Source organism: Microtus pennsylvanicus, chromosome 8 (genome assembly GCF_037038515.1).
Source record: "Microtus pennsylvanicus isolate mMicPen1 chromosome 8, mMicPen1.hap1, whole genome shotgun sequence".
In the NCBI taxonomy this organism is placed as follows: Eukaryota; Metazoa; Chordata; class Mammalia; order Rodentia; family Cricetidae; genus Microtus; species Microtus pennsylvanicus.
The window spans coordinates 73,420,342-73,441,632 of NC_134586.1; the positions used below are offsets into that span (position 1 = coordinate 73,420,342).

The 21,291-nt window shown below is 43.9% G+C and overlaps 1 protein-coding gene and 1 non-coding gene across 3 annotated transcripts in view; one reads left to right on the plus strand and one right to left on the minus strand.

Annotated features, from left to right (window-relative positions):
- Positions 1-21,291, plus strand: part of Usp39 (ubiquitin specific peptidase 39) — a 29,352-nt gene that overhangs the window by 3,199 nt on the left and 4,862 nt on the right. For both annotated transcript variants that reach the window (XM_075983829.1, XM_075983828.1), the window contains exons 3-10: positions 981-1,075; positions 4,186-4,322; positions 4,866-5,018; positions 6,468-6,693; positions 10,507-10,584; positions 13,736-13,803; positions 14,501-14,689; positions 17,678-17,820. In XM_075983829.1, the coding sequence (XP_075839944.1) occupies positions 981-1,075; positions 4,186-4,322; positions 4,866-5,018; positions 6,468-6,693; positions 10,507-10,584; positions 13,736-13,803; positions 14,501-14,689; positions 17,678-17,820 (1,089 nt within the window). The remainder of the gene's footprint in view (positions 1-980; positions 1,076-4,185; positions 4,323-4,865; positions 5,019-6,467; positions 6,694-10,506; positions 10,585-13,735; positions 13,804-14,500; positions 14,690-17,677; positions 17,821-21,291) is intronic.
- On the minus strand, positions 2,275-2,381 carry LOC142856637 (U6 spliceosomal RNA). The gene has a single exon (XR_012911681.1). It is a non-coding gene; the product is annotated as a U6 spliceosomal RNA (small nuclear RNA).

Here is a 21,291-nt window from a genome sequence, read left to right on the forward strand (position 1 = left end):
GTTACAGCTCTGGCTGTCCTGGCTTTTTAGACCAGGCCAGCCTCAAACTCACAGAGATCCACCTGCCTCTGCCTTCCAAGTGCTGGGATTAAAGGTGTGCACCACCATTGCCTGGCTTTTTTTTTTTTAAACAAAAATAAAATTTTTATTTATTTTGAGCTAAGGTCTCACTGTGTAGCCCCAACTGGCTTGGAGTGCAATGTGCAGACTGGTCTGGCCTCAGACTCACAGACATCCACCTGCGTCTGCCTCACAAATGCTAGAATTAAAGGTATGTGCCACCATGCCTGGCAGAATTTCTTGTCTCTAAACAGACGTGTTTACACTTTATGTCCTCTCACTCTCTCAGTGTTGTTGGACTCTTACTTAGTCCTCTCTGTTGTTTTTCCTGCAAAGAATTTGAATATAATGGAAGGGTCTTTGCTTTTGCTATCTTACTCTATAGTCAATGATGATCTGGGACTTGTAGTCTTGCTGACTCAATCTTCCAGGTGCCAGAATTAGAGGAGTTGGGCCTCTATGAAAAGTTGTCTCATATCCGTGGGGGGAGTGGGACCAAGACTCCCTGAAACATGCCAAAATCTGACTGTTGGATATATTACATATATTCAATTTTTATATAGTTACATATGTTCAGTGCACACCCTCCTGTTACTTTAAATTGTCTGAGATTACTAATCCCAAATACAGTGTCAAGTGCTATGCAAAGTAGTCATTTAGGGAATAATGCCAAAGGGGAAAATGTCTGTATATGTTTAGTGCAGATGTAACTTTTGTTTTTTCCAAATATTGATCCACAGTTGGATGAATCTAATGAAAAAGTGTGTTGTGGGCATTTGCGTTTGATGCAGACACTTTGAGCCTGCTCTGGATATGTGGTTTTATGCTAATGCAGTCTCTTAAGGACGTGTGTGGCATTGTGGCATGGCGAGCCACCACTGCCTCGTCCCTGTTCATTGTTCCTGTGCTCTGTCTCTCAGGAGTGTGCTGGACTTCGACTTTGAGAAACTCTGCTCTATCTCCCTCTCGCATATCAATGCGTACGCCTGTCTGGTGTGTGGCAAGTACTTTCAAGGTAAATAAATGGCATGAATGATAAATGCGTTAAACTGTGAAGCTGTCTTTTTTTTTTTGTGGAAAGTAAGTTATTCTTGGGGACCATGTTTAATAGTTTCTGTCTTTCTTCCCAGGAAACTGGAGGTTTTCTCCTTGATCAGAGTTGAGCACATCTGAAAGGGAGAAAGAATTAGTCCTAGGTCTCCTGGCACCGAGCTTCTAAGTTTCTTTCTTTTCCCCCCACCCTCTTTTCCTTCCTTTTGTCACTGGACAGTGAACCTAGGTTCTCAGATGTACGAGGCAAGTGTTCTACCACTGAGCTGCATACCCAGGTCCTGGGTTTCTGAGTCTAATGTTTTCTGCATTTATATCTTTGCTGTTTTGAGGTGGGGTCTGAGTACGTAGGCCAGGCTTACCTTGAACTTGAGCCTCCTGCCCCAGGCTTTCTTGTGCTGGGTTTTGCAGGTGCCCTATCATCATCTCCTGAGAATATTTATTTAGTTCTTTTCTGAAAATGTATTGTTTTAACTCATTTAGACCAACAAGTAGTATGCATGTACATAATATAATGGGGAAGTAAAAAAAAAAAACGAGAAGCCACATTTTTTGCTTTTGTAGGGAGCGTATGTGAGATCAAGGTTGACAGATAAAACAATCAACAAATCCTACATTTGATTTCTGCTAGACTATAAAGCAATGAATAAAAATGAGGACAGAGGGTAGTGAAGGTCAGTTTTTCTTCCCCTTTGATATTTGAGACAATACTTCAGTATGTAGCCCTGATTGACCTAGAACTCACTGTATTGGTCTGACTGACTTGAGCTTATCTCAGGTCCCCTGTCTCTGGTCATCTGAGTGCTGGGATTGTAGGTGTTGTCATCCTGCCTGTCTCCAAAGTCAATTCCTAAAAATGTATTACATTTTAAGGTTAGTTTTATATATCAATGTGGATATTTGTGGGCATGTGTGGAAGTCAGTGGACAGCTTGTGGGAATTGGTTCTTTCCACCATGTGGGCTCCAAGGATTAAACTCAGGTCATTAGGCTTGGTGGCAGATGCCCTTACCTACTGAACCATCTTGCCAGCTCCCCAAGGTCGTGTGTGTGTGTGTGTGTGTGTGTGTTGTGTATATTTTCAGACAGGGTCTTGACCCTCCTGTCTTCATCTCCCTAATGCTAGGATCACAGGTGTGTGTCACCATGCCCAGCCTTTTTTTTTTTAAATATGGAACACTGCACGAATTAGCATGTCATCCTTGCGCAGGGGCCATGCTAATCTTCTCTGTATCGTTCCAATTTTAGTATATGTGCTGCTGAAGCGAGCACCCTTTTTGTTTTTCATGGTTTTTCGAGGCACATTTTTTGTGTGTGTAGCTCCAACTTTCCTGGAACTAACCCCGAAGACCAGGCTGGTCTCAAACTCACAGAGATCCATCTGCCTCTGCCTCCTGAGTGCTGGGATTAAAGGTGTCCGCTCAGCCTTTATTTCTGATGTTTTAGGTTAGAATATGGAATGATGGGTCTCATACGCTCCTCCTTCATACACATGTGTCCTTATGCTTTGTTTTCATTTCTTTGTTTGTTTGTTTGTTTTTGTTTTGCTTTTTGAGACAGTGTTTCTCTTTCTCTGCATACAGCCCTGACTGTCCTGGAATTCACTCTACACCAGGCTGGCCTTGAACATAGAGCTGTGCTTGCTTCTGCTGACATTAGAAGTGCGTGTTCTGCTCCTCTGCATTTGAATGTGCTGCAGGAGAGTGATACTAAAAAGAGGAGTGCTGGAAGGGGATGCGGACGTTATCCCAGCTTCTCAGGAACCTGAGCTGGGGGGTTGGAAGGTGGAAATTTGGAGACAGCTTAGTCAACTTAGCAAGATTGTGGCTCAAAATGAAAGAGTTTGGCAGGGTAGCCTGTAGTTGGTTTTTCTTTTTTTTTTTTTAATTCTTTGTGGGCCTGCCACCCTGCTCCCAAATAAATACATGGAGACTTATTCTTACTTATGAATGCCCGGCCATAGCTTTGCTTATTTCTAGCTAGCTTTTCTAAGTTAAATTATCCCGTTACATTTTGCCTTTGGGCTTTCTTTTCTTTTCTCTCTTTGTCTCTGTCTCTGTCTCTCTCTCTCTAACCCTTCTTTATTCTATGTCTTTCTTCCCTTCTTACTCCGTGACTGGTTGTGTGACTGGGTGGTTGGCCTCTGGCATTCTCCTCTTTTTCTCCTATTCTCCCTCCTCCTTGTTCTTTGCTTCACTCAAGCCTAGATTTTCCCTCCTATTTATTCTCTCTGCTTGGCAACCCCACCTCTCCCTCTTGCCCGCCTCACTATTGACCATTCAACTCTTTATTAGATCAGTCAGGTGTTTTAGGAAGGCAAAGTAACACAGCTTTACAGAGTTAAACAAATGCAGCACTAAAGAATGCAACACATCTTTGCATCACTAAACAAATATCCCACAGCATAAACTAAGGAAACTTTCACAACAGTAGCCTAGTGCTGGAGCATTGCCTAATGTGCGCAAAACTCTGGGTTAACATTAGTACTGCTAAACAGTAACAAACATAAAGGGATGTAGCAAGGACAAAGGACAAGGGTGTAGGTGGGAGCTGAAGACAGCTGATGGGAAGGCAGCCTCAGGATAGGTATATCTGTGTGTGTGTATTTATGTTCTTATGTATTAAATAACATTTTTTTTGATACTCCTAGTTTCTGATACATATGAAGTTAGTTTATATATATACTTTTGTTTGTTTTTTGTTTTGTTTTTTTTTGAGACAGGGTTTCTCTGTAGCTTTGGAGCCTGTCCTGGAACTCACTCTGTAGACCAGGCTGGCCTTGAACTCACTGAGATCCTCCAGTCTCTGCCTCCTGAGTGTTGGGATTAAAGACATGCCACCACTGCCCAATCCACATGTATACTTTTATGTTGAAACTAATTTCCCTAACTTATGTCTTAGTGTTCTTTCTGGTTCTCTTTGTGAGAGAAGTTTATATGGGGATTAATTTCATGGATGGCATAGGACTTACTTTGTTTTTGCTTTTAACATGTTTTGCACAAAGTAATGAGGCAAGAGCAGACTTGATCTGTGCCTTTTAGGCCTTTCTCTGACATCCCTTCCCCCTTTCCCACAGGCCGGGGCCTGAAGTCTCATGCCTACATTCACAGCGTCCAGTTCAGCCACCACGTCTTCCTCAACCTCCACACTCTCAAGTTTTACTGCCTTCCTGACAACTATGAGATCATCGACTCCTCACTGGAGGATATCACAGTATGTGTCCCTGGTTGCTGGTGTCGGCCACATTGTTTTGTGAGCTATCCCAAGGGACTCTGGGAAGGGCCCTGCTAGAGAAAGTGAAAAAGTAGAATAAATTCAAGTTTCAAACTAAGTTCATGATGATAGTTCTGTGACCAGGAAGATTCTGTCCTGCCTCACAGCCCTCGGAGGCTTGGAAGCCTGGCAGGGAAGAAGGTGCTCCACTCTTGAGCTAGATACACAAGATACCCCACTGGAGACTTGGGCTCCTGCTGGCTTCTTAGTCCTGAGCATCCTGGGTTTCTGGCAGCCATTGATCATGGAGTTGACCGGACTGTAGGGGTAAAGACAGACTTGGAATTCAGTGATTCAGGATTAGACACAAAGCCCCTTGCAGATGAGTTCTGTGGAGGACTTACTCCCCTACCTCGGTCTTCATCCCTGGTGGCTGAGCCTTAGGGTGTAGAGTGGGGCATTCATGACCAGGGAATTTTTATTTTCTGGATATACTTTGTGAACCCTGTTTACAACAACTTATGTGTTTTTTTTGCTTGGCAGTATGTGTTGAAGCCTACTTTCACAAAGCAGCAAATTGCAAACTTGGACAAGCAAGCCAAATTGTCCCGGGCATATGATGGTACCACTTACCTGCCAGGGATCGTGGGACTGAACAACATAAAAGCCAATGACTATGCAAATGCAGTGTTGCAGGTATGCTCAAGAAAGGACACTGGGGAGGGGAGAGTAACTGGAAGCTGCCAAGAAGTTAACACTTCTTTGAGAGTACAGTCGGAAGGGCCCAGACCCCAGGTCTCTGAGAACTCCACCTGAGCATTCGCTCTGCAGCCAGCAGCACACTCCTTTCTGGTCAAGGGGCGGCTCCCACATGCTGAGGGAGTTTTCGGCTTCTAGGCTTATGGCTCCTGCAGTCTCCAGATTATGAGAGGCAGTGGACTCTGTTCCTAGGCTAGGCCAGAATGAACCACTGTGTTGGGGTCTATTTCTTTTTCTCTCTTGCTCCCTCCTCCCTTCCTCTTTTTTTTTTAAATTTATTTTTATTTTTTGAGACAGGGTTTCTCTATATCTCTGTAGCTTTGGAGCCTGTTCTAGAACTCGCTCTGTAGACCAGGCTGGCCTTGAACTCACAGAGATCGCCTGTTTCTGCTTCTGGAGTGGTGGGATTAAAGGCATGCACCACCTCCACCTGACTCTTCCTTCCTTTCTGTGTATCTGTATGTACTGTGTGAGTATGTATGTGCACGTACGAACGCAGGTTCTTGTGGAGTCCAGAGGAAGGTGTTGGACACCTTGGAGCTGGAGTTGCAAGCAGTTCTGAGCTGCCAGACGTGGGTCCTGGGGGTTCTCTGCAGGATCAAGATGCACTCTAAACCGCTGAGCCATCTCTCTAGCCCTGAATACTCTTTTAAAAAAGACTTTTGATTTTGCTTACTTTTTTGTTTGTTTATTTGTTCAGTTGCTCTGTGTGTTTTTTTTTAATTTTGTCTTTTTGTTGGTTTTTGTTTTTTTTTTTTAAACTAGGGTCTTGCTCTGTAGCCCAGGCTACTCACTACATAGTTCAGGCTGTCTTCATACGTAGTCCAGGCTGGCTTCTCTTCTGCCTCAGCCTCCCAGGTACTGGGATTACAGACCTGAGTCTCTGTTTGACTTTTTAAATCCTTCATTCACTAAGTGTTTGTCAGCCTTTATTTTGTGTGACTCAGTGAAGGATGTTTCTCTGAGCTCTGGCAGCATTTTCTGAGGGTCAGTTTCTTCCTTCCTTCCTTCCTTCCTTCCTTCCTTCCTTCCTTCCTTCCTTCCTTCCTTTCTTTTTTCTTTAAGATTTATTTGTTTATTATGTATAGTGTTCTGCCTGCATGTATGCCTGCAGACCAGAAGAGGGCATTAGATCTCATTATAGATGGTTGTGAACCAATACATGGTTGCTGGGAATTGAACTTGACCTCTGGAAGAACAGCCAGGAAGAGCAGCCAGCGCTCTTAACCTCTGAGCCACCTTACCAGGCCCTAGGGTCAGTTTCTTTTGAACATTTGAAGGCTGTCCTAGTCCTGTCACAGGCTTTATCTGAATGTTAGCTGGAACAGCCTGGTCCTGAGGGGTCCTGCAAAGGGCTTTGTGCTAACTGGAATGCTTGATTTCCAGGCTCTGTCTAATGTTCCTCCTCTTCGGAACTACTTCCTGGAGGAAGACAATTACAAGAACATCAAGCGCCCTCCAGGGGATATTATGTTTTTGTTGGTCCAGCGGTTTGGAGAGCTGATGAGAAAGCTCTGGAACCCGCGGAACTTCAAGGCACATGTTTCTCCTCATGAGATGCTTCAGGCTGTTGTTCTTTGCAGCAAGAAGACTTTCCAGATCACCAAACAAGGTGAGAGACAAGTCACCCACATCTCTGACTTGAGGACCGCATTTCAGGGGCATCTCAGAGCCGGAGAACACTTTTATTTCCAGTTGTCAGTGAATCCTGATAGGACATGAAGGGACTGTCTGTGGATAGGGGGTTAGGGTCTTCATTCTTTTCTGATTAGTGGATCCAAAGAGATTTGTGTAGGGGACCGAAGAGACTACAGCTGTATAAAGAGAATACAGAAATCTGTTTTATTTGTCAGAATAATGGTATTACTTATGGGAGATCCTAGGCAAGCCCCTGTTGTTAAGTAGCTGCCGCTTGTGCTGCTCATTTGTTGTGTCCCCTGTTGGGTACTCAGGGGAGTTTTCCACTCTTTCTCATCTCTCAGCCCAGTTCTGACTGCTGCTGAGTGAAGTCTCCGGTTACTCTCAGTAACCGGGTCTTACACAGTACCACATCGCATCCATTTGTTCATCCTGCGCTCTTGGTTTTGAGATAAGGTCTCACTCTGTAGCCCTGACTGGCCTGGCGCTCACCCCAAACTCACAGAGTATTTGAATTCTTCCTGTCTTTGCTTTCCCCACGCTGGGTCATCCTCTACTTTTCTTTTTTCTTTCTTTTTTTTTTTTTTTGGTTTTTCGAGACAGGGTTTCTCTGTGGCTTTGGAGCCTGTCCTGGAACACCCTTTGTAGACCAGGCTGGTCTCGAACTCACAGAGATCCGCCTGCCTCTGCCTCCCGAGTGCTGGGATTAAAGGCGTGCGCCACCATCGCCCGGCCATCCTCTACTTTTCTTCCTGAGTTTTAGAGCTACAGGTTGAGGTATATGATCGCTTTCTTCCATGGAAATGCCAGGCTAACAGGAAAGGTAATTGTATAGGAAGTAATTAGAGGATGTTAAGTGCTGTGATGAGAAAAGCAGCTTCTCCAGCTCGTGGAGCAGAGACCCACGTAGACATATGGGTAGAGTCCTGAGTGCTGGGTAGAGGAGGAGGTGGTAATAGGCATGGCTAGGCAGGCATGGGGTTCCAGTATAGTTTGGGATGCCCAAATGTGTCTGGCACAGAGAGTAAGTAGTCACATTTTGGATTCCAGGGTCAGTGGAGAACCAGGGTAGTGGTTAGGAAAGGGGATTTTCCAGTTTCTGTGTCTTTGTAAGGAGACTAGGTTTTACCTTAAGGTTGAAAATCAGTTGGCACTTGCCAAAGTGTGACAACAGTTCCATGGGCTTGGGGGTGGTGCACGCCATTAATCCTAGCACCGGGAGGCAGGCATAGGCGGATCTCTTGATTTCGAGGCCAGCCTGGTCTACAGAGTGAGTTCCGGGACAGTAGGATACGCGTGCAAACACACACACACTATTCTGACCTGGGCATGGTAGTCCATGTGTATAATCCCAGCACCTGTGAGGTGAAATAGGACTCAAAAATCCCAAATCAAAATAGAAATCCCATTATTCTGATTGAGGAATGAATTACACAGAGAGAAAGGTCAGTGGCTTGGTTTTTAAATTTTTTTTTAAATTATTTTGTGTGTGTAGTGTTTTGCCTTTATATGTATGTCTGCATACCACATGCATGCCTGGTCCCGGAGGAGGCCACAAAAGGGTGTCAGATCCCCTTGAAGTGGAGTTACAGACAGTTGTTAACTGCCATGTGGGTGCTGGAAATCAAGCCCAGGTCCTCTGAAAGAATAACAAGTACTATAAACTATTGAGCCATGTCTCCTGCCACCTCTACCCACAATACCTTTTTTTCTTTCTTTTTTTAAAGATTTATTATGTTTACAGTGTTCTGCCTGCAGGCCAGAAGAGGGCACCAGATCTTATCACAGATGGTTGTGAGCCACCACGTGGTTGCTAGGAATTGAACTCAGGACCTTTGGAAGAACAGCCAGTGCTCTTAACTGCTGAGCCATCTCTCCAGCCCCACAATACCTTTATTTTTAAATAATAGACATGTTCCTACTATGCAGCCCTAGCTGTCCGGGAACTCGCCATGTAGACCAGACAGGCACAGAGATCCACTTGCCTCTGCATCTTACCTGCTAGTAATAAGGGCATGTGCCACCATGGTTGTGTAGCAGTGCCTTTCAGATTCTCAGGGACTTGGGAGAAGAGTACTAACTAGGAGATGGTAAGATAAGTAGATGAGGAGCTGAGACTCGGGGTTTAGGAGTTTGGGGCAACAGAGAGTAAGATACACTTGGGAATAGATAGTGTATGTTGACCAGAACCCCATGATTTATTTCCAAATGAGCAGAAGTCGCAAAGACATTTGAGCATGAAATGTCTTTTCATAGTTTGCAACAGGCCAGTAACACTTACTCTTCTGAACAGGGGGCAGCCACCTCCTGTGCTAGATGAAGCCTCACATATCCAGCATCCAGATTCATAAAATTACTTGGTTTCTGCACCAACTCTGTGAGGTCTCAATTTTGTTTTGATTTTTAAGATTTATTTTTAAGTGTGTGTGTGCGTGTGCGCAGGTGCCCGTGGAGTGTGTGTGAGAGTATGTATGTGTATATATATAAATGTGCAGGTGTTCCTGGATTCTAGAAGAGGCTGTTGGATCCCCTAAAGCTGGAGACTGGAGTTACAGGTAGTTGTGAGCCATCCATTGCAGAGGCTGAAACTGAACTCAGACCCTCTGCCTAAGCAGTGAGCTTTCTTTTGTTTTTATGTCAGGGCTACAACAAGATAGGATATTTTTATAGAGAAATTTATTTTGTGTTCTATGGGTGGTTTTATCTGTTAGCCTTTCCTTCAGTTTTTGACACCTTTGCAAAGTTAAAGCATGACGGTTAGAGTTGCAGAAAAGCCTTAGCCCTAAGAGTAAGCTTACCTTGTTTCCTCTTCCATAGTCATAGTTTCCATTGTCAGTTAAGTAGTTTCCCCAGTGTCTGAGACCCCAGTGTCTGGGCATTATCAATTGCCTAGATGTGTGTGGGTGCGTAGAGAAGTTCTTGCTTTGGTCATTTGTAATTAAATAAAGCATTGTGTGTGTGAATTTAGGAAAGCAGTTTTGTAGAGCTGTGAGGCCTTTGGAATCAGGAGATGAAGTTAGAGCAGAGTACATAGCCTTACAGATTTTAACTAGATGAACAGAGGGGAAGTGAATGGAGACAGACATCTGGTAAGACAGTAGCCATTGTCTCAGACATACTTGGGAGGTCGGCACCTAGTTTCTTGTTAGGCACTCTTATCGTGGGCCAGGAATGTTGCTTGTTCCCAGAATCCTTTGCTTTGCATTGTGTGTGGATGCTTTCTTAGAAATAGCACTTTAAGTCACCTTCCTGAAAGATAAGTCTTTAAGATAGGGAAGTGAGGAAGGAAGTCAGAGCCACTCTGAAGATGTGGATGTTACAGGGCTGTCATTCATTATTATTGCTGGGTGGTGAGGTACATTCTGGGATGGAAGTGACAGGGTCCAGCTGTAGATCAAAATACCTAGAGAGAAAGAGAAGACTAAAGAGTAAGCTTGGGGGACTAGAGAGATGGCTCAGTGGTTAAGAGCCCTGCTTATTCATCCAGAGGTCCTGAGTTCAATTCCCAACAACCACATGGTGGCTCACAACTATGTGTAGTAAGATCTGGCACCCTCTCCTAACCTGCAGACAGAACACTGTATACATAATAAATAAATCTTAAAAAAAAGAATTAAAAAAAGAGTAAGCTTGACCTTGAGGAGTGTGGGTGTTTGCTGTCAGGTAGAGGAGGATGCACAGGGTGGAGGATGTGTGGCTGGAGAGGATGAGGAGAACCAGCCAGTACATGGTTGGGTTCCTTTCCTGCTTCTGAGCTTCAGCATGTTCTCTCTCCCTTTGTTCTCAGGGGATGGAGTTGACTTCCTGTCTTGGTTTCTGAATGCTCTGCACTCGGCTCTGGGCGGCACCAAGAAGAAGAAGAAAAGTAAGTCATGCTGCTTGTCCAAAGAGAGCCCCATTTTCTTGGTTTTTGTTTTTTTTTTTTCCTAGAAAAACATTTATACTTACACTGCTTCTTCCATTTTGAGACAAAGTCTTGCTGGAGCTCCAGCTGGCCTGGAGCTTAGGTTCTTCCTGTCTCAGTTTCCTCTGTACTGAAATGACTTAGAATGCATGATTCTTCTGCTTCTACTCCCAGAAGTTCGGATTACAGGCATGTGCCATTAGGCTGTGCTAGACCTGAATTGATCTTGCCCTGTTTTTTTATTAGAATATGGTTATATTCTCAGTTTATATTTTTTCCTGGTTGTTTTGTTGTTTTATCTTTATTTTTTCCTGGTTGTTTTGTTGTTGTTTTATCTTTTTTTTTTTTTTTGAATTCTTTGAAATATATTCTTGCTGCCTAGCCCAGGCTGGGTTGGAATTTGTGATCCTCCTAATCTAGCCTCCCTTATACTGAGATTACAAATATATACTGCCTTGCCTGCCTGGCCCCAGTAGTTTTTAAGCAGAAATGCTAGGAAGATACTGGGTTAAGTAAGACAGATAGAAGACATGGCTGTGTCTTGTCCCTCCAGAAGTGAACTTCCAGCGGCCGAGAGTAGAATCGTGGTTACCAGAGGCCTAGGGCTAAGGGCTCTCAGACAGAGAAGTTAGCAGCAGGAGGAGCTTTTAGTGTTCTTTGGCACAGTGGGTAAAAGTGGTTGACATCCACTAACTGTACCTCAATAGAGCTCCTAGAGAGGATTTGAATGTTTTGAGCACAGGGAATGATAAATGTTTAGAGATGAACATGGCCGTTATTGTACTATGTATTTATTGAAATAGCACTCTGCTCCATTAATTGATATTGTCTTGGGTATCAATTAAAGCTCATTCACCTCCAGATGTTAGGATTACAAGCATGTGTCATTTTGCTCAGATTAAAATGCTTGTTATTTAATGTGCCTGCATGAGTGTATGTGCACCACACATGTGCAAGAGCATTCCATGATCAGAGCCTGTCAGAAGCCCAGCGATTGGAGTGACGGGTGGTTGTGAGCCATCTGAAGTGAGTCCTAGGAACTGAACTCTGGGTCCTCTGCAAGAGCAGTATGTGTTCTTACCTGCTGGGCCATCTCTCCAGAATAAGTCAAAGCTTGGTTTTGCTGTTGTTTTTGAGACAGAGTTTATATGTGGTTCTGACTGTCTGTCCTGGAACTGACTGTGTAAACCAGACTGACCTCAGACTCACACAGATCACCTGTCTCTGCTTCCCAAGTGCTGGAATTAAAGACAAACACCACCACATACTGGCCAAAGCATTTTTTTACAAATCAGAAATGGGTATAATTATGCTCTAGAAATTCTGACCCAGTTTGGAATGGAGAGTGGGAGCATTGTGTTCTAGACTCTTCGATTCCTCCAGTGCTAGAGCTGGTGAAGGACTGAGCTGGATGGTAGAGCAGACTGAAAAGTGGCTCTGCTTGGAGGCACATGACTAAACTAAACGTCCCTCTGACCCTCAGCTTCTCTTGTTTATTTTGAATTCCAGTTACACTTTGTAGCTTATAGACTGCAGAGTCAGGTGAGTCATTCTGGAGACATAAGGCAGTGTAGCTTTCTTTTTTGTTTTTGTTTTTCAAGACAGGGTTTTTCTTTATAACATTCCCGGTTGTCCTGGAACTGCTTTGTAGGCCAGGCTGGCCTGCCTCTGCCAAGTGCTGGGATTAAAGACCTGTCAACACCATGCTCTGCTGCTTGTCTTCTTTTTTATTTGATTGATTGTGTGGTTGTGTATGTGTTGTTTGTTTTGAGATCAGGTCTTGCCTTGTAGCCTGGGCTAGCCTCAGACTCCCAGTCTTCCTTCTTCACTGCCTGAGAATAGGTGTGTCCCACCACACCCAGCTCTTGTCTTCTGGGTTCTGATGGCTCTGCTGGGTGAAGGAGTTGGGTTCTTACTCTAGATAGCTCTGCCCTGTCTGTGAGATAAATTTAGCCAAGCTCATTCTCTCAGGTCTCTAACTTGTGTTTCACTGGGATTCTGTGAGCCTGTGTGCTTTGTGTCTTTGTCTTGGTCTTGTTCTTCTTCTTTTTTTTTTTTTTTTTGGTTTTTCGAGACAGGTTTTCTCTGTGGTTTTGGAGCCTGTCCTGGAACTAGCTCTTGTAGACCAGGCTGGTCTTGAACTCACAGAGATCCGCCTGCCTCTGCCTCCCAAGTGCTGGGACTAAAGGCGTGCACCACCACCGACCGGCTTGGTTTTGTTCTTGATTAACATCTTAGTCATTTCTCTCTCTTGTCCAGTATAGGTTACAGCCTTTTGAAGGCAGAAATACCTTGACTAAGCTGCTTTTGAGGCCGTGTGTATGTGTGTGTGTGTGTGTATACACCTGTGAAGGCCAGTGCTGAGATTAGAGGTGAGATGGGCCTTACCCCTCTAGGGATCAAACTCAGGTCGTCATACCTGATGGAAGGCTCTTTACTGACCAAGCCATTTCCCACTGTACCTATTTTTGTTTTCATTGTTTGAGATAGGATCTCATGTGGCTAAAGTTGTATTTGAACTCTTGATCCTCCTGTCTCCACCTCCCAAGTGCTAGAATTATAGGTGAGTTACCACACCCAGTTCTATGTCCAGTTCTGACTGATATTTTAAAAAAAGATTTATTTATTTTATGTGTCTCAGTGTTTTGCCTGCCTTTTGCTATGTGCACCATGTGTTTGCTTGGTTCCCTCAGAGGTCAAAAGATCGCATTGGAACCTCTGGAATGGTTGTAAGCTACCATGTGGATGCTGGGAATTAAACCTGAGTTCTCTCTGCAAGAGCAACAAGTGTCCTAAGCTGCTTAGTCATCTCTCCGGCTCTTTCTTTTTAAAATGATTATGTTTTTAAGTCATTCTTTTCAAACTCACATTTTTCCCCTTTCATGACCCAGCCCAGTGGTTAAAGAATGTTGTGTGGAGGAGATACAATGTAATTACTTAGGAAAATAATTATGTAAGTACAGTGATATATGTTACAAGGTGAAGCTTCTGTGCTTAAGACGAGCTTGAGTCTTACACTGTTCTGGTTTATACCAGAAATTAAGAAGTTGGGATATGTTCTTGACATGCTTTCTGGCCTCACAAACTTTGTATTTTGCTTTTTGTTTGACAGCTATTGTGACTGATGTTTTCCAGGGGTCAATGAGAATCTTCACTAAAAAGCTTCCTCATCCTGATCTGGTGAGTGTCTAGAACAGAATTCTAGCCTGATATATGTTACCTGGGGGCTTGGGGAACCCGGAGCTTAGAGAATAGACAGAATGTGCCCCACAAAGAAGTTGACAAAGCACCTGCTGTAGGGCAGTTCTGTGCCCATAGTGGCCTTGTACTGTGAACTTCAGAGTTGGTAGCTGGTAGTCTTGGTTGAAGTGGTTTGACTGCTGAGTGGTTCAGCTGAGCTTCTTGAGAACTTTTTAAATAGTAGGGTATATAAGTAAAACCCTTTCAAATAGGATTAGTGTTTTCTTTAAGAGTTGGTCTACAAGGGAATGGGTTTGAGTGGTGTCTTCAAATCCGTGTGCCATTACACTTAGTTCTCATTAACCCTCTCTTCTGTTGCTCTGCTCTATTCCCAGTGCTCTCTTCCTGGCAGGTTTCTTTCCACAACAGTTCCTCCTCTTGCTTCATGTCCCTTGTATTCCCTTTCCCACTCTTCCCCCTAAAGGTCTCCTTCTGTCAGCGATCGATCGCCTTTCTAGTTGGATGACCACATGCATACACACACATGCCATCAGTTTTTGAATGAATACTGTCAGGTGGTTCTGCATACAGGTGCCTGGGCTCTGGACTAGGGAAGATGTGAATGAGCATCATGTCTCTGTGGGTTTGCTTCCTGCTGTTCACTCCTTTCCTCTTTCGTCTTGTCATTCATTTCCAGCCAGCGGAAGAGAAAGAACAGCTGCTCCATAATGATGAGTACCAAGAGACGATGGTAGAGTCCACGTTCATGTACCTGACACTGGACCTTCCCACCGCCCCACTCTATAAGGATGAGAAGGAGCAGCTCATTATCCCCCAGGTGCCGCTCTTCAACATCCTGGCCAAGTTCAACGGCATCACTGAGAAGGTAGCCACATTGCCACCCTTGCCCTGTTTTCTCGGTTTGTATTTTAACTTTATCATCACCAGTACCCCTTTTTTTCAGTGTTGACAACAGGGCTTTGGAAGTAGAAGGCAAGTGCTCTACAGACAAGTTACTCCCTAGCCTCTGTGTCTTTTTCTATTTCAGAATCAAGGCATAAATATCACAGTCTTACTCTGAATGTACTGTCTTTTTCAAGTCTCCCAGCCTCTCTGGTGTTTAACTCTTAACTTTGTAGCCCTTTTTACATGGCTCCTGCCTGCCTCTGAGAACAGTAAAGAAAAGTGGGAGATTCAGATGTTTGGAAACTCAAGAAATACAGAAATTTCATCTTTAAAAAGAGAATTTTTATTTTGTTGTGTTTCTTGAGGTAAGGTCTTGTCTAGCCAGCTTAGCCTAGAACTTGCTGTGCAGCCAGAACCAGCCTTGAATTCTTTGATTCTCCTTCCTCCACCCAAGTGCTGGCCACCACTTCCAGCTCCAACAATTATTGTAATTTTTTTTTTTTTTGATTTTTTGAGACAGGGTTTCTCCGTAGCTTTTTTGGTTCCTGTCCTGGAACTAGCTCTTGTAGACCAGGCTGGCCTCGAACTCACAGAGATCACCTGCCTCTGCTTCCCAAGTGCTGGGATTAAAGGCGTGCGCCACCACCGCCCGGCCGTCCAACAATTATTTTTAATTTGTCTATTTTGCTGTTATTTTTTGTTAATAATAAAAGTAGTTACTGTTAATTCAGTCTCAGTATCAAATTGTTGGACTTTTTTTTTTCCCCTGAGGTAGGGTGTTCTTTGCTGTCCTGGAACTCACTCTATCGACCAGGCTTGCCTTGAATTCACAGAGGTTCACTTGCCTCTGCCTCCCAAGTGCTGGGATTAAAGGTGTGCACCACCACCCAGTGAAACTGGACTCTTGGGGTGGGAGAAAAGAACCTTGAACTCTTTTGCAGTGGTGTTTCCTTCTTACCGAGCTGGCAGGGACAGTGTAGACCCCATACTCTTATTTCCTTTGCTATCTTATTAACATTTTGGAGAAGTACCCAAACCCTTTCTTTTGTAAAAAGTTTCTTCATTTTCTAGATGACCTTTCTCTCAGTTTGCTGGGGAGCAGGTCTGTAAGGACCCTCACTATGCAGTGTCAGAAGTGGGTCTCTTACTTGCTGTTTTATAAGGTCATTTTCCAGATAGTATTGAAGCAGGCATATTCTAATTTAAAATCAGTATTTTCTTGGGGTTAGTGAGATGGCTCAGCAGGTCAAAGCCCTTGTCATGGAGGTCTGGAAACCTAAGTTCAGTTCCTGGAACCCACAGTGGAAGGAAAAAACAGACTCCTGGAAATTGCCCTCTGGCCTCTAGACATGAAATGTAGCATGTATACATCCACTTTCACCCAACATCTCTCTCTCTCTCTCTCTCTCTCTCTCTCTCTCTCTCTCTTTCTCTCTCAATTGAAACTATTTTCTATTTCCTTGAGCAATTTGTGGATCTCAAGGGGTCTGTTTTTCCATTTAGAACTCAGTCATTTCAGATGGAAGCCTTGGCTGATTGTTTCTGGTTATGATTAGTCTTTCAGTCCTATCTCTTAACTAAATGTAAGCTTAGGTTTTACTGGGGTTTGAGCCTCAACCTCATGCATACTAAGTAAGTGCTTTATTAGGGTATATTCCCAGACAAGGATAAGAATTTATGTTTAACCCCAGCACTAGGGAGGCAGAGACAAGTGGATCTCTTAGTTCAAGGCCAGCCTGGTCTACAGAATAAGTTTCAGGACAGTCATAGTTATACAGAGAAACCGTGTCTTGAAAATCAAAGAGGGGGGGGGAAGGAGGGAGGGAGGAAGAGAAGGAGGAGGAGGAAGAAGAAGAAAAAGAAAAAGGAGAAGGAGGAGGAGGAGGAGAGAGAGAGAGAGAAAGGAAAAGAAAAGAAGGAAAAAACGAGAGAGAGAGAAAGGAAAAGAAAAGAAAGAAAAAACTATTCTCAGGGCTGGAAAGATGGATTAGCAGTTCAGAGTGTTGCCCTTGCAGAGAAACTGGGTTCAGTCCAGCATGCAAGTGGTACCTTACAACCATCTGTAACTTCAGTACCAGGGAATTGGCATGCTCTTCTGGCCTCTCTGGGCACACATGGGTTCATAGATAGGCAGAACACCCATCCACATAAAAGAAAAAGGGAAGCCACTAATGTTCACTCACTTTAAGCCCCTTGGGTTGGCAGGTCCTGGCCCTTCCCTTTCTTCTTAGGCCATGTAGAATGAGCTCACAGGAAATGTGACCTGCTACACTACTTACACAAGCCCTGAGATTTCTTCTCAGATGTGAGCTTCGGTTGCCGGGGATTGTGATAGACCAGTGCCTCCTGTGCGCTGAGTACAGGTTTTTTACCACAGAGCTACTCCAGCCCAGGTCTTAGAGCCTTTAAGACAGAAAGGATGGAAGAAGTTGTTAGCCACCTCCTTTGGAATACTGAGGGTGCTTCACTTAACAGGCAAGAAAAATTTCCCCATTTTGAGTAAGATCTTTTTTGTTTTTCAAGACTGGGTTTCTCTGTAGCTTTGGAGCCTATCCTGGAACTTGCTTTGTAGACCAGGCTGGCTTTGAACTCACAGAGATCCCCCTGTTTCTGTCTCTTGAGTGCTGGGATTAAACGCATGTGCCACCATGCTGTCTGGGTAAAGTAAGATCTTTCTGGTGGTAATTCAGCTTTTAACCGTTGTTTTTATTTGGTGGTTTTATTCTCTGTGTTTGCCTGAGCCTGCACAGCTATGGTATTAGTTTCAGCAGTGTGATCCTATACTGGCTGAAGTAGTCCATTGTATTTTACTCTGTGTTTGCTCCATTGCTGATCTTAGCCTCTTTTGTGATTTTTGGGACTAAGTATTTTCTAAATTTTAGGTGTGATACAGAGCAAAGCTCAGTCCCTTTTGTACTGAGTGCTGACTCTGAGTGCTGGCACTAATGTCATGAAACTGTTTTTCTAGGAATACAAGACTTACAAGGAGAATTTCCTGAAGCGCTTCCAGCTCACCAAGCTGCCTCCATATCTAATCTTTTGCATCAAGAGATTTACTAAGAACAACTTCTTTGTGGAGAAGAATCCGACAATTGTCAACTTTCCCATCACGTGTGTATTGCCCTACTTCATTCTGGCGGGGTCCCCTCCCCCTTCTCTTTTTGAGACAGGGTCTTATGACTGTCCTTGAACTTGGCAGATGATCCTGACCACTTGAAACTCCTGCCTGAGCCTGTTGTAGGAGCTGCTTGCTTGTTCTGGTGCTCAGTCCAGAAATAATCACCCAGAAACTATTAATTAAATCACTGCTTGGCATATTAGGTCAAACTTCTTATCGGCTAGCTTTTACATACTGATTTAACCCATTTCTATTAATCTGTAACACCACGTGGCTGTGGCTTACTGGATAAAGTTCCGGCGTCTGTCTCCTGCGGGGCTACATGGCTTCTCTCTGACTCTACCTTCTTTCTCCCAGCATTCAGTTTAGTTTTCCCTGCCTACCTCTATTTTGCCCTGTTCTGCTATAGGCTCAAAGCAGTTCTTTATTCATTAACCAATAAAAGCAACACATGGACAATAAAAGCTCCCACACCATCAGCCTCCCAAGGCCACAGCTGTCCCATCTGAGTGTGAGTCTGGATTATCTTTCCATAGTGTTCCTTTTGGACTGACTTGGTTGAAGATTATAAGAACCAGCTTCCTACAAAAGAGAAATTAATGATTTTGCTGGAAGGATGTATATATTTCAGAGTCCCCAAAGGCGGATATTGTAGTCATAGTTTTTCTGTCCTACAGCTGCTCTGAGGCTTGTATTAATTACAAATGCTGGGCTGGAGCTGGAGAGATGGCTCAGGGGTTAAGAGCACTGGTTGCTCTTCCAGAGGACCTGGGTTCAATTCTCAGTCTCGCATGGCAGCTCACAACTGTCTGTAACTCCAGTTACAGGAGATCTGACATTTTCATACCCATGCACCTAAAATAATATTAAATAAAAATTGAAAAACAAAACAAAATGAGTGCCCAGCTAGTAGCTCAGGCTTATTACCAACTAACTCTTACATTTTAAGTTAACACATATTTCTTATTTGCACTCTGCCACATGGTGGCACCTTTATTTATTTATTTATTGGTGGCACCTTTATTAGCATGGCACATTCATCTCCTACTCCCACTTTGTCTGGTTGACAACTCCAGACTCCACCCTTTTTTCTCCCAGCATTTTCTTTTCTAGCCTAACTTTCCTATTCAACTATTGGTCAGTCAACTTGTTTATTAAACCAATCACAGGGGCATATAATCATACAGTGTATAGAAGGGTCATTCCACAGCAGGATACTTAACTTAGATACAGCCATTTATTTATTTGTTTACTTATTTGAGATACGGTCTCACGTAGTCCAGACTGTTTTTGAAGTCACTTTCTAAGCCAAGATGACCTTGAACTTTTGATTTTCCTACATTCTACCTTCCAAGTTCTGTAATTACAAGCATGTGACAGCAACCTGTCATAAATTACAAATTTTAATGTGGGACCTTTTAATTTACTCTGCAGTTGAGTTTTCATGATTTTTTGGTTTTTTGAGACAGGGTTTCTCTGTTTAGCTTTGATACCTGTCCTGGAACTAGCTCTTGTAGACCAGGCTAGTCTTAAACTCATAGAGCTCCACCTGCTTCTGCCTCCTGAGTGCTGGAATTAAAGGTATACGCCACCACTACCCGACTTAAGTCTTCATGATTTGTTTGAATGAACTGAAAGGGTACCTGATATTTTTCGTTGACTCCTAATTCAGAAAGACTGAAGTGTCTTTAGAAAGACCTCTAATTTATACAATTGGTTATGATCTGAAAAGCCAATGTTCTTAGTTTTTTAAATTAAATTTTAAAAATTATTTTATGTGTATAGCTATTTTGCCTGCGTGTATGTCTGTATCTTGTGCATTCCTGGTGCCCACAGTGGCCAAAAGGATCAAATTCCCTGGAACTGGAGTTACAGCCACTTGTGAGCACCCATGTGGGTTCCAGGAATCAAACTGTAGTCCTCTGGAAGAGGAGCCGGTGCTTTTCCCTGCTGAGCCATCTCTCTACCACTAAGAGACAGTGTTTTACATGGTCTGAAGAAGGTCTCTGAGAACGTGGGGAAGCCTCGTGGCAGGCTGAAAAGTGTGTCAGTGGGTACTGAGGTTGGAGGAAGCATAGTGTCCAACACAGATGGCAGGGGAGGGCTTTGGTTTGGCCTGTGTTTAACGTGAATGTCTAGAGTATGTCCAGTTTTCCTGTTGACAGGGAAGTTTTACACTTTTGTTTGTTTCTTGTAGTCTTTGAATTTCATACTTTAAGTCTTTGTAGTTTTGTTTTTCTTTCTTTTTTTTTTTTTGGTTTTTCGAGACAAGGTTTCTCTGTAGCTTTGGTGCCTGTCCTGATCTTGTAGACCAGGCTGGCCTTGAACTCCCAGAGATCCGCCTGTCTCGCCACCCGAGTGCTGGGATTAAAGGCGCGTGCCGCCACTGCCCGGCTGTCTTTGTAGTTTAAAATAGCTGAGGAGTTCAGGGTTATGGTGGGCAGATGCTCATCTCCTGGTCTCCTTTTCCCCTCATCGCCTTTCTTTTTCAGTCCCTCAACTACCAGGACTGCCACTTTTCTCCTGTGGAAAGATGTCCAGTTCTTGGTTCTGTGTGAGTCTGAAGAAGGGATTAGCTGGGCAGATGGCTTAGTGGGTAAAGTGCACTCTGGGCGTGGGACTTAGAGTGGATGAGCCCTAAGGGTCCTCGCAGTGTAGGGCTTGTTTTGTTTTCCAGTGGATTCCGTCTTCCCTGAGAACCTGTGGCAGTAGGTGGTGAGAAGAGAGAGGTGCCCTGGGGTATCTACCTTCTCTTAATTACTAGAGGCAGAACCAGGCGTCCTAGGTGCTGGGCAAGCACTGTATCACTGAGCTTTATCTAAATTTTATCTAATTTTTGGAGACAGGATCTTGCTGTGAAACTCAAACCTGGCCTTTGCTGAACTGTGCCCTCAGCTCAGCCTCCTCAGAAACTAGGACTGTGAGTCTGTGACAGATGCCATGCAGGAGAATTTCTAAATGAGGGATACAAGAGAATTTTCTTTTTTAAAAGAATATTTCTTTAATTTTTTTTTTAATGTTTATGAGTGTCTTACCTGCATGTGTGTCTGTTTGCCATGTTCATATAGAGCCCATGGAGGTCAGAAGAGGGCACTGGATCCTCTGGAACTCGAGTTACAGATGGTTGTGAACCATCTAGGTATAGAGAACTGAACCTGGGTTCTCTGAAAGAGCAGCCAGGCTCTTAACCTCTAAGCCATCTCTCCAGCTCCTTCTTTCTCCCCGGGCTTGTCTTCCTGTTTTCTGTCACTGTCTTGTTTGTGTGACAGGTGGGGAATACAGAAGCCACCTGTCTCATCTCTTGAATGAGACTTCAGAAGCACTGCTTTTGAAATCCCACCAACCAAAGCTTTAGGTCAGAGCTAGTCTCTTGTGAGTGGACAGTGTGTTCCTGATAAGAAAGAGCTTCAGTCGCAAAAAGGCCACTGTGTGGATGATGGTGCTTCTTCAGTCCTGCAGAAACT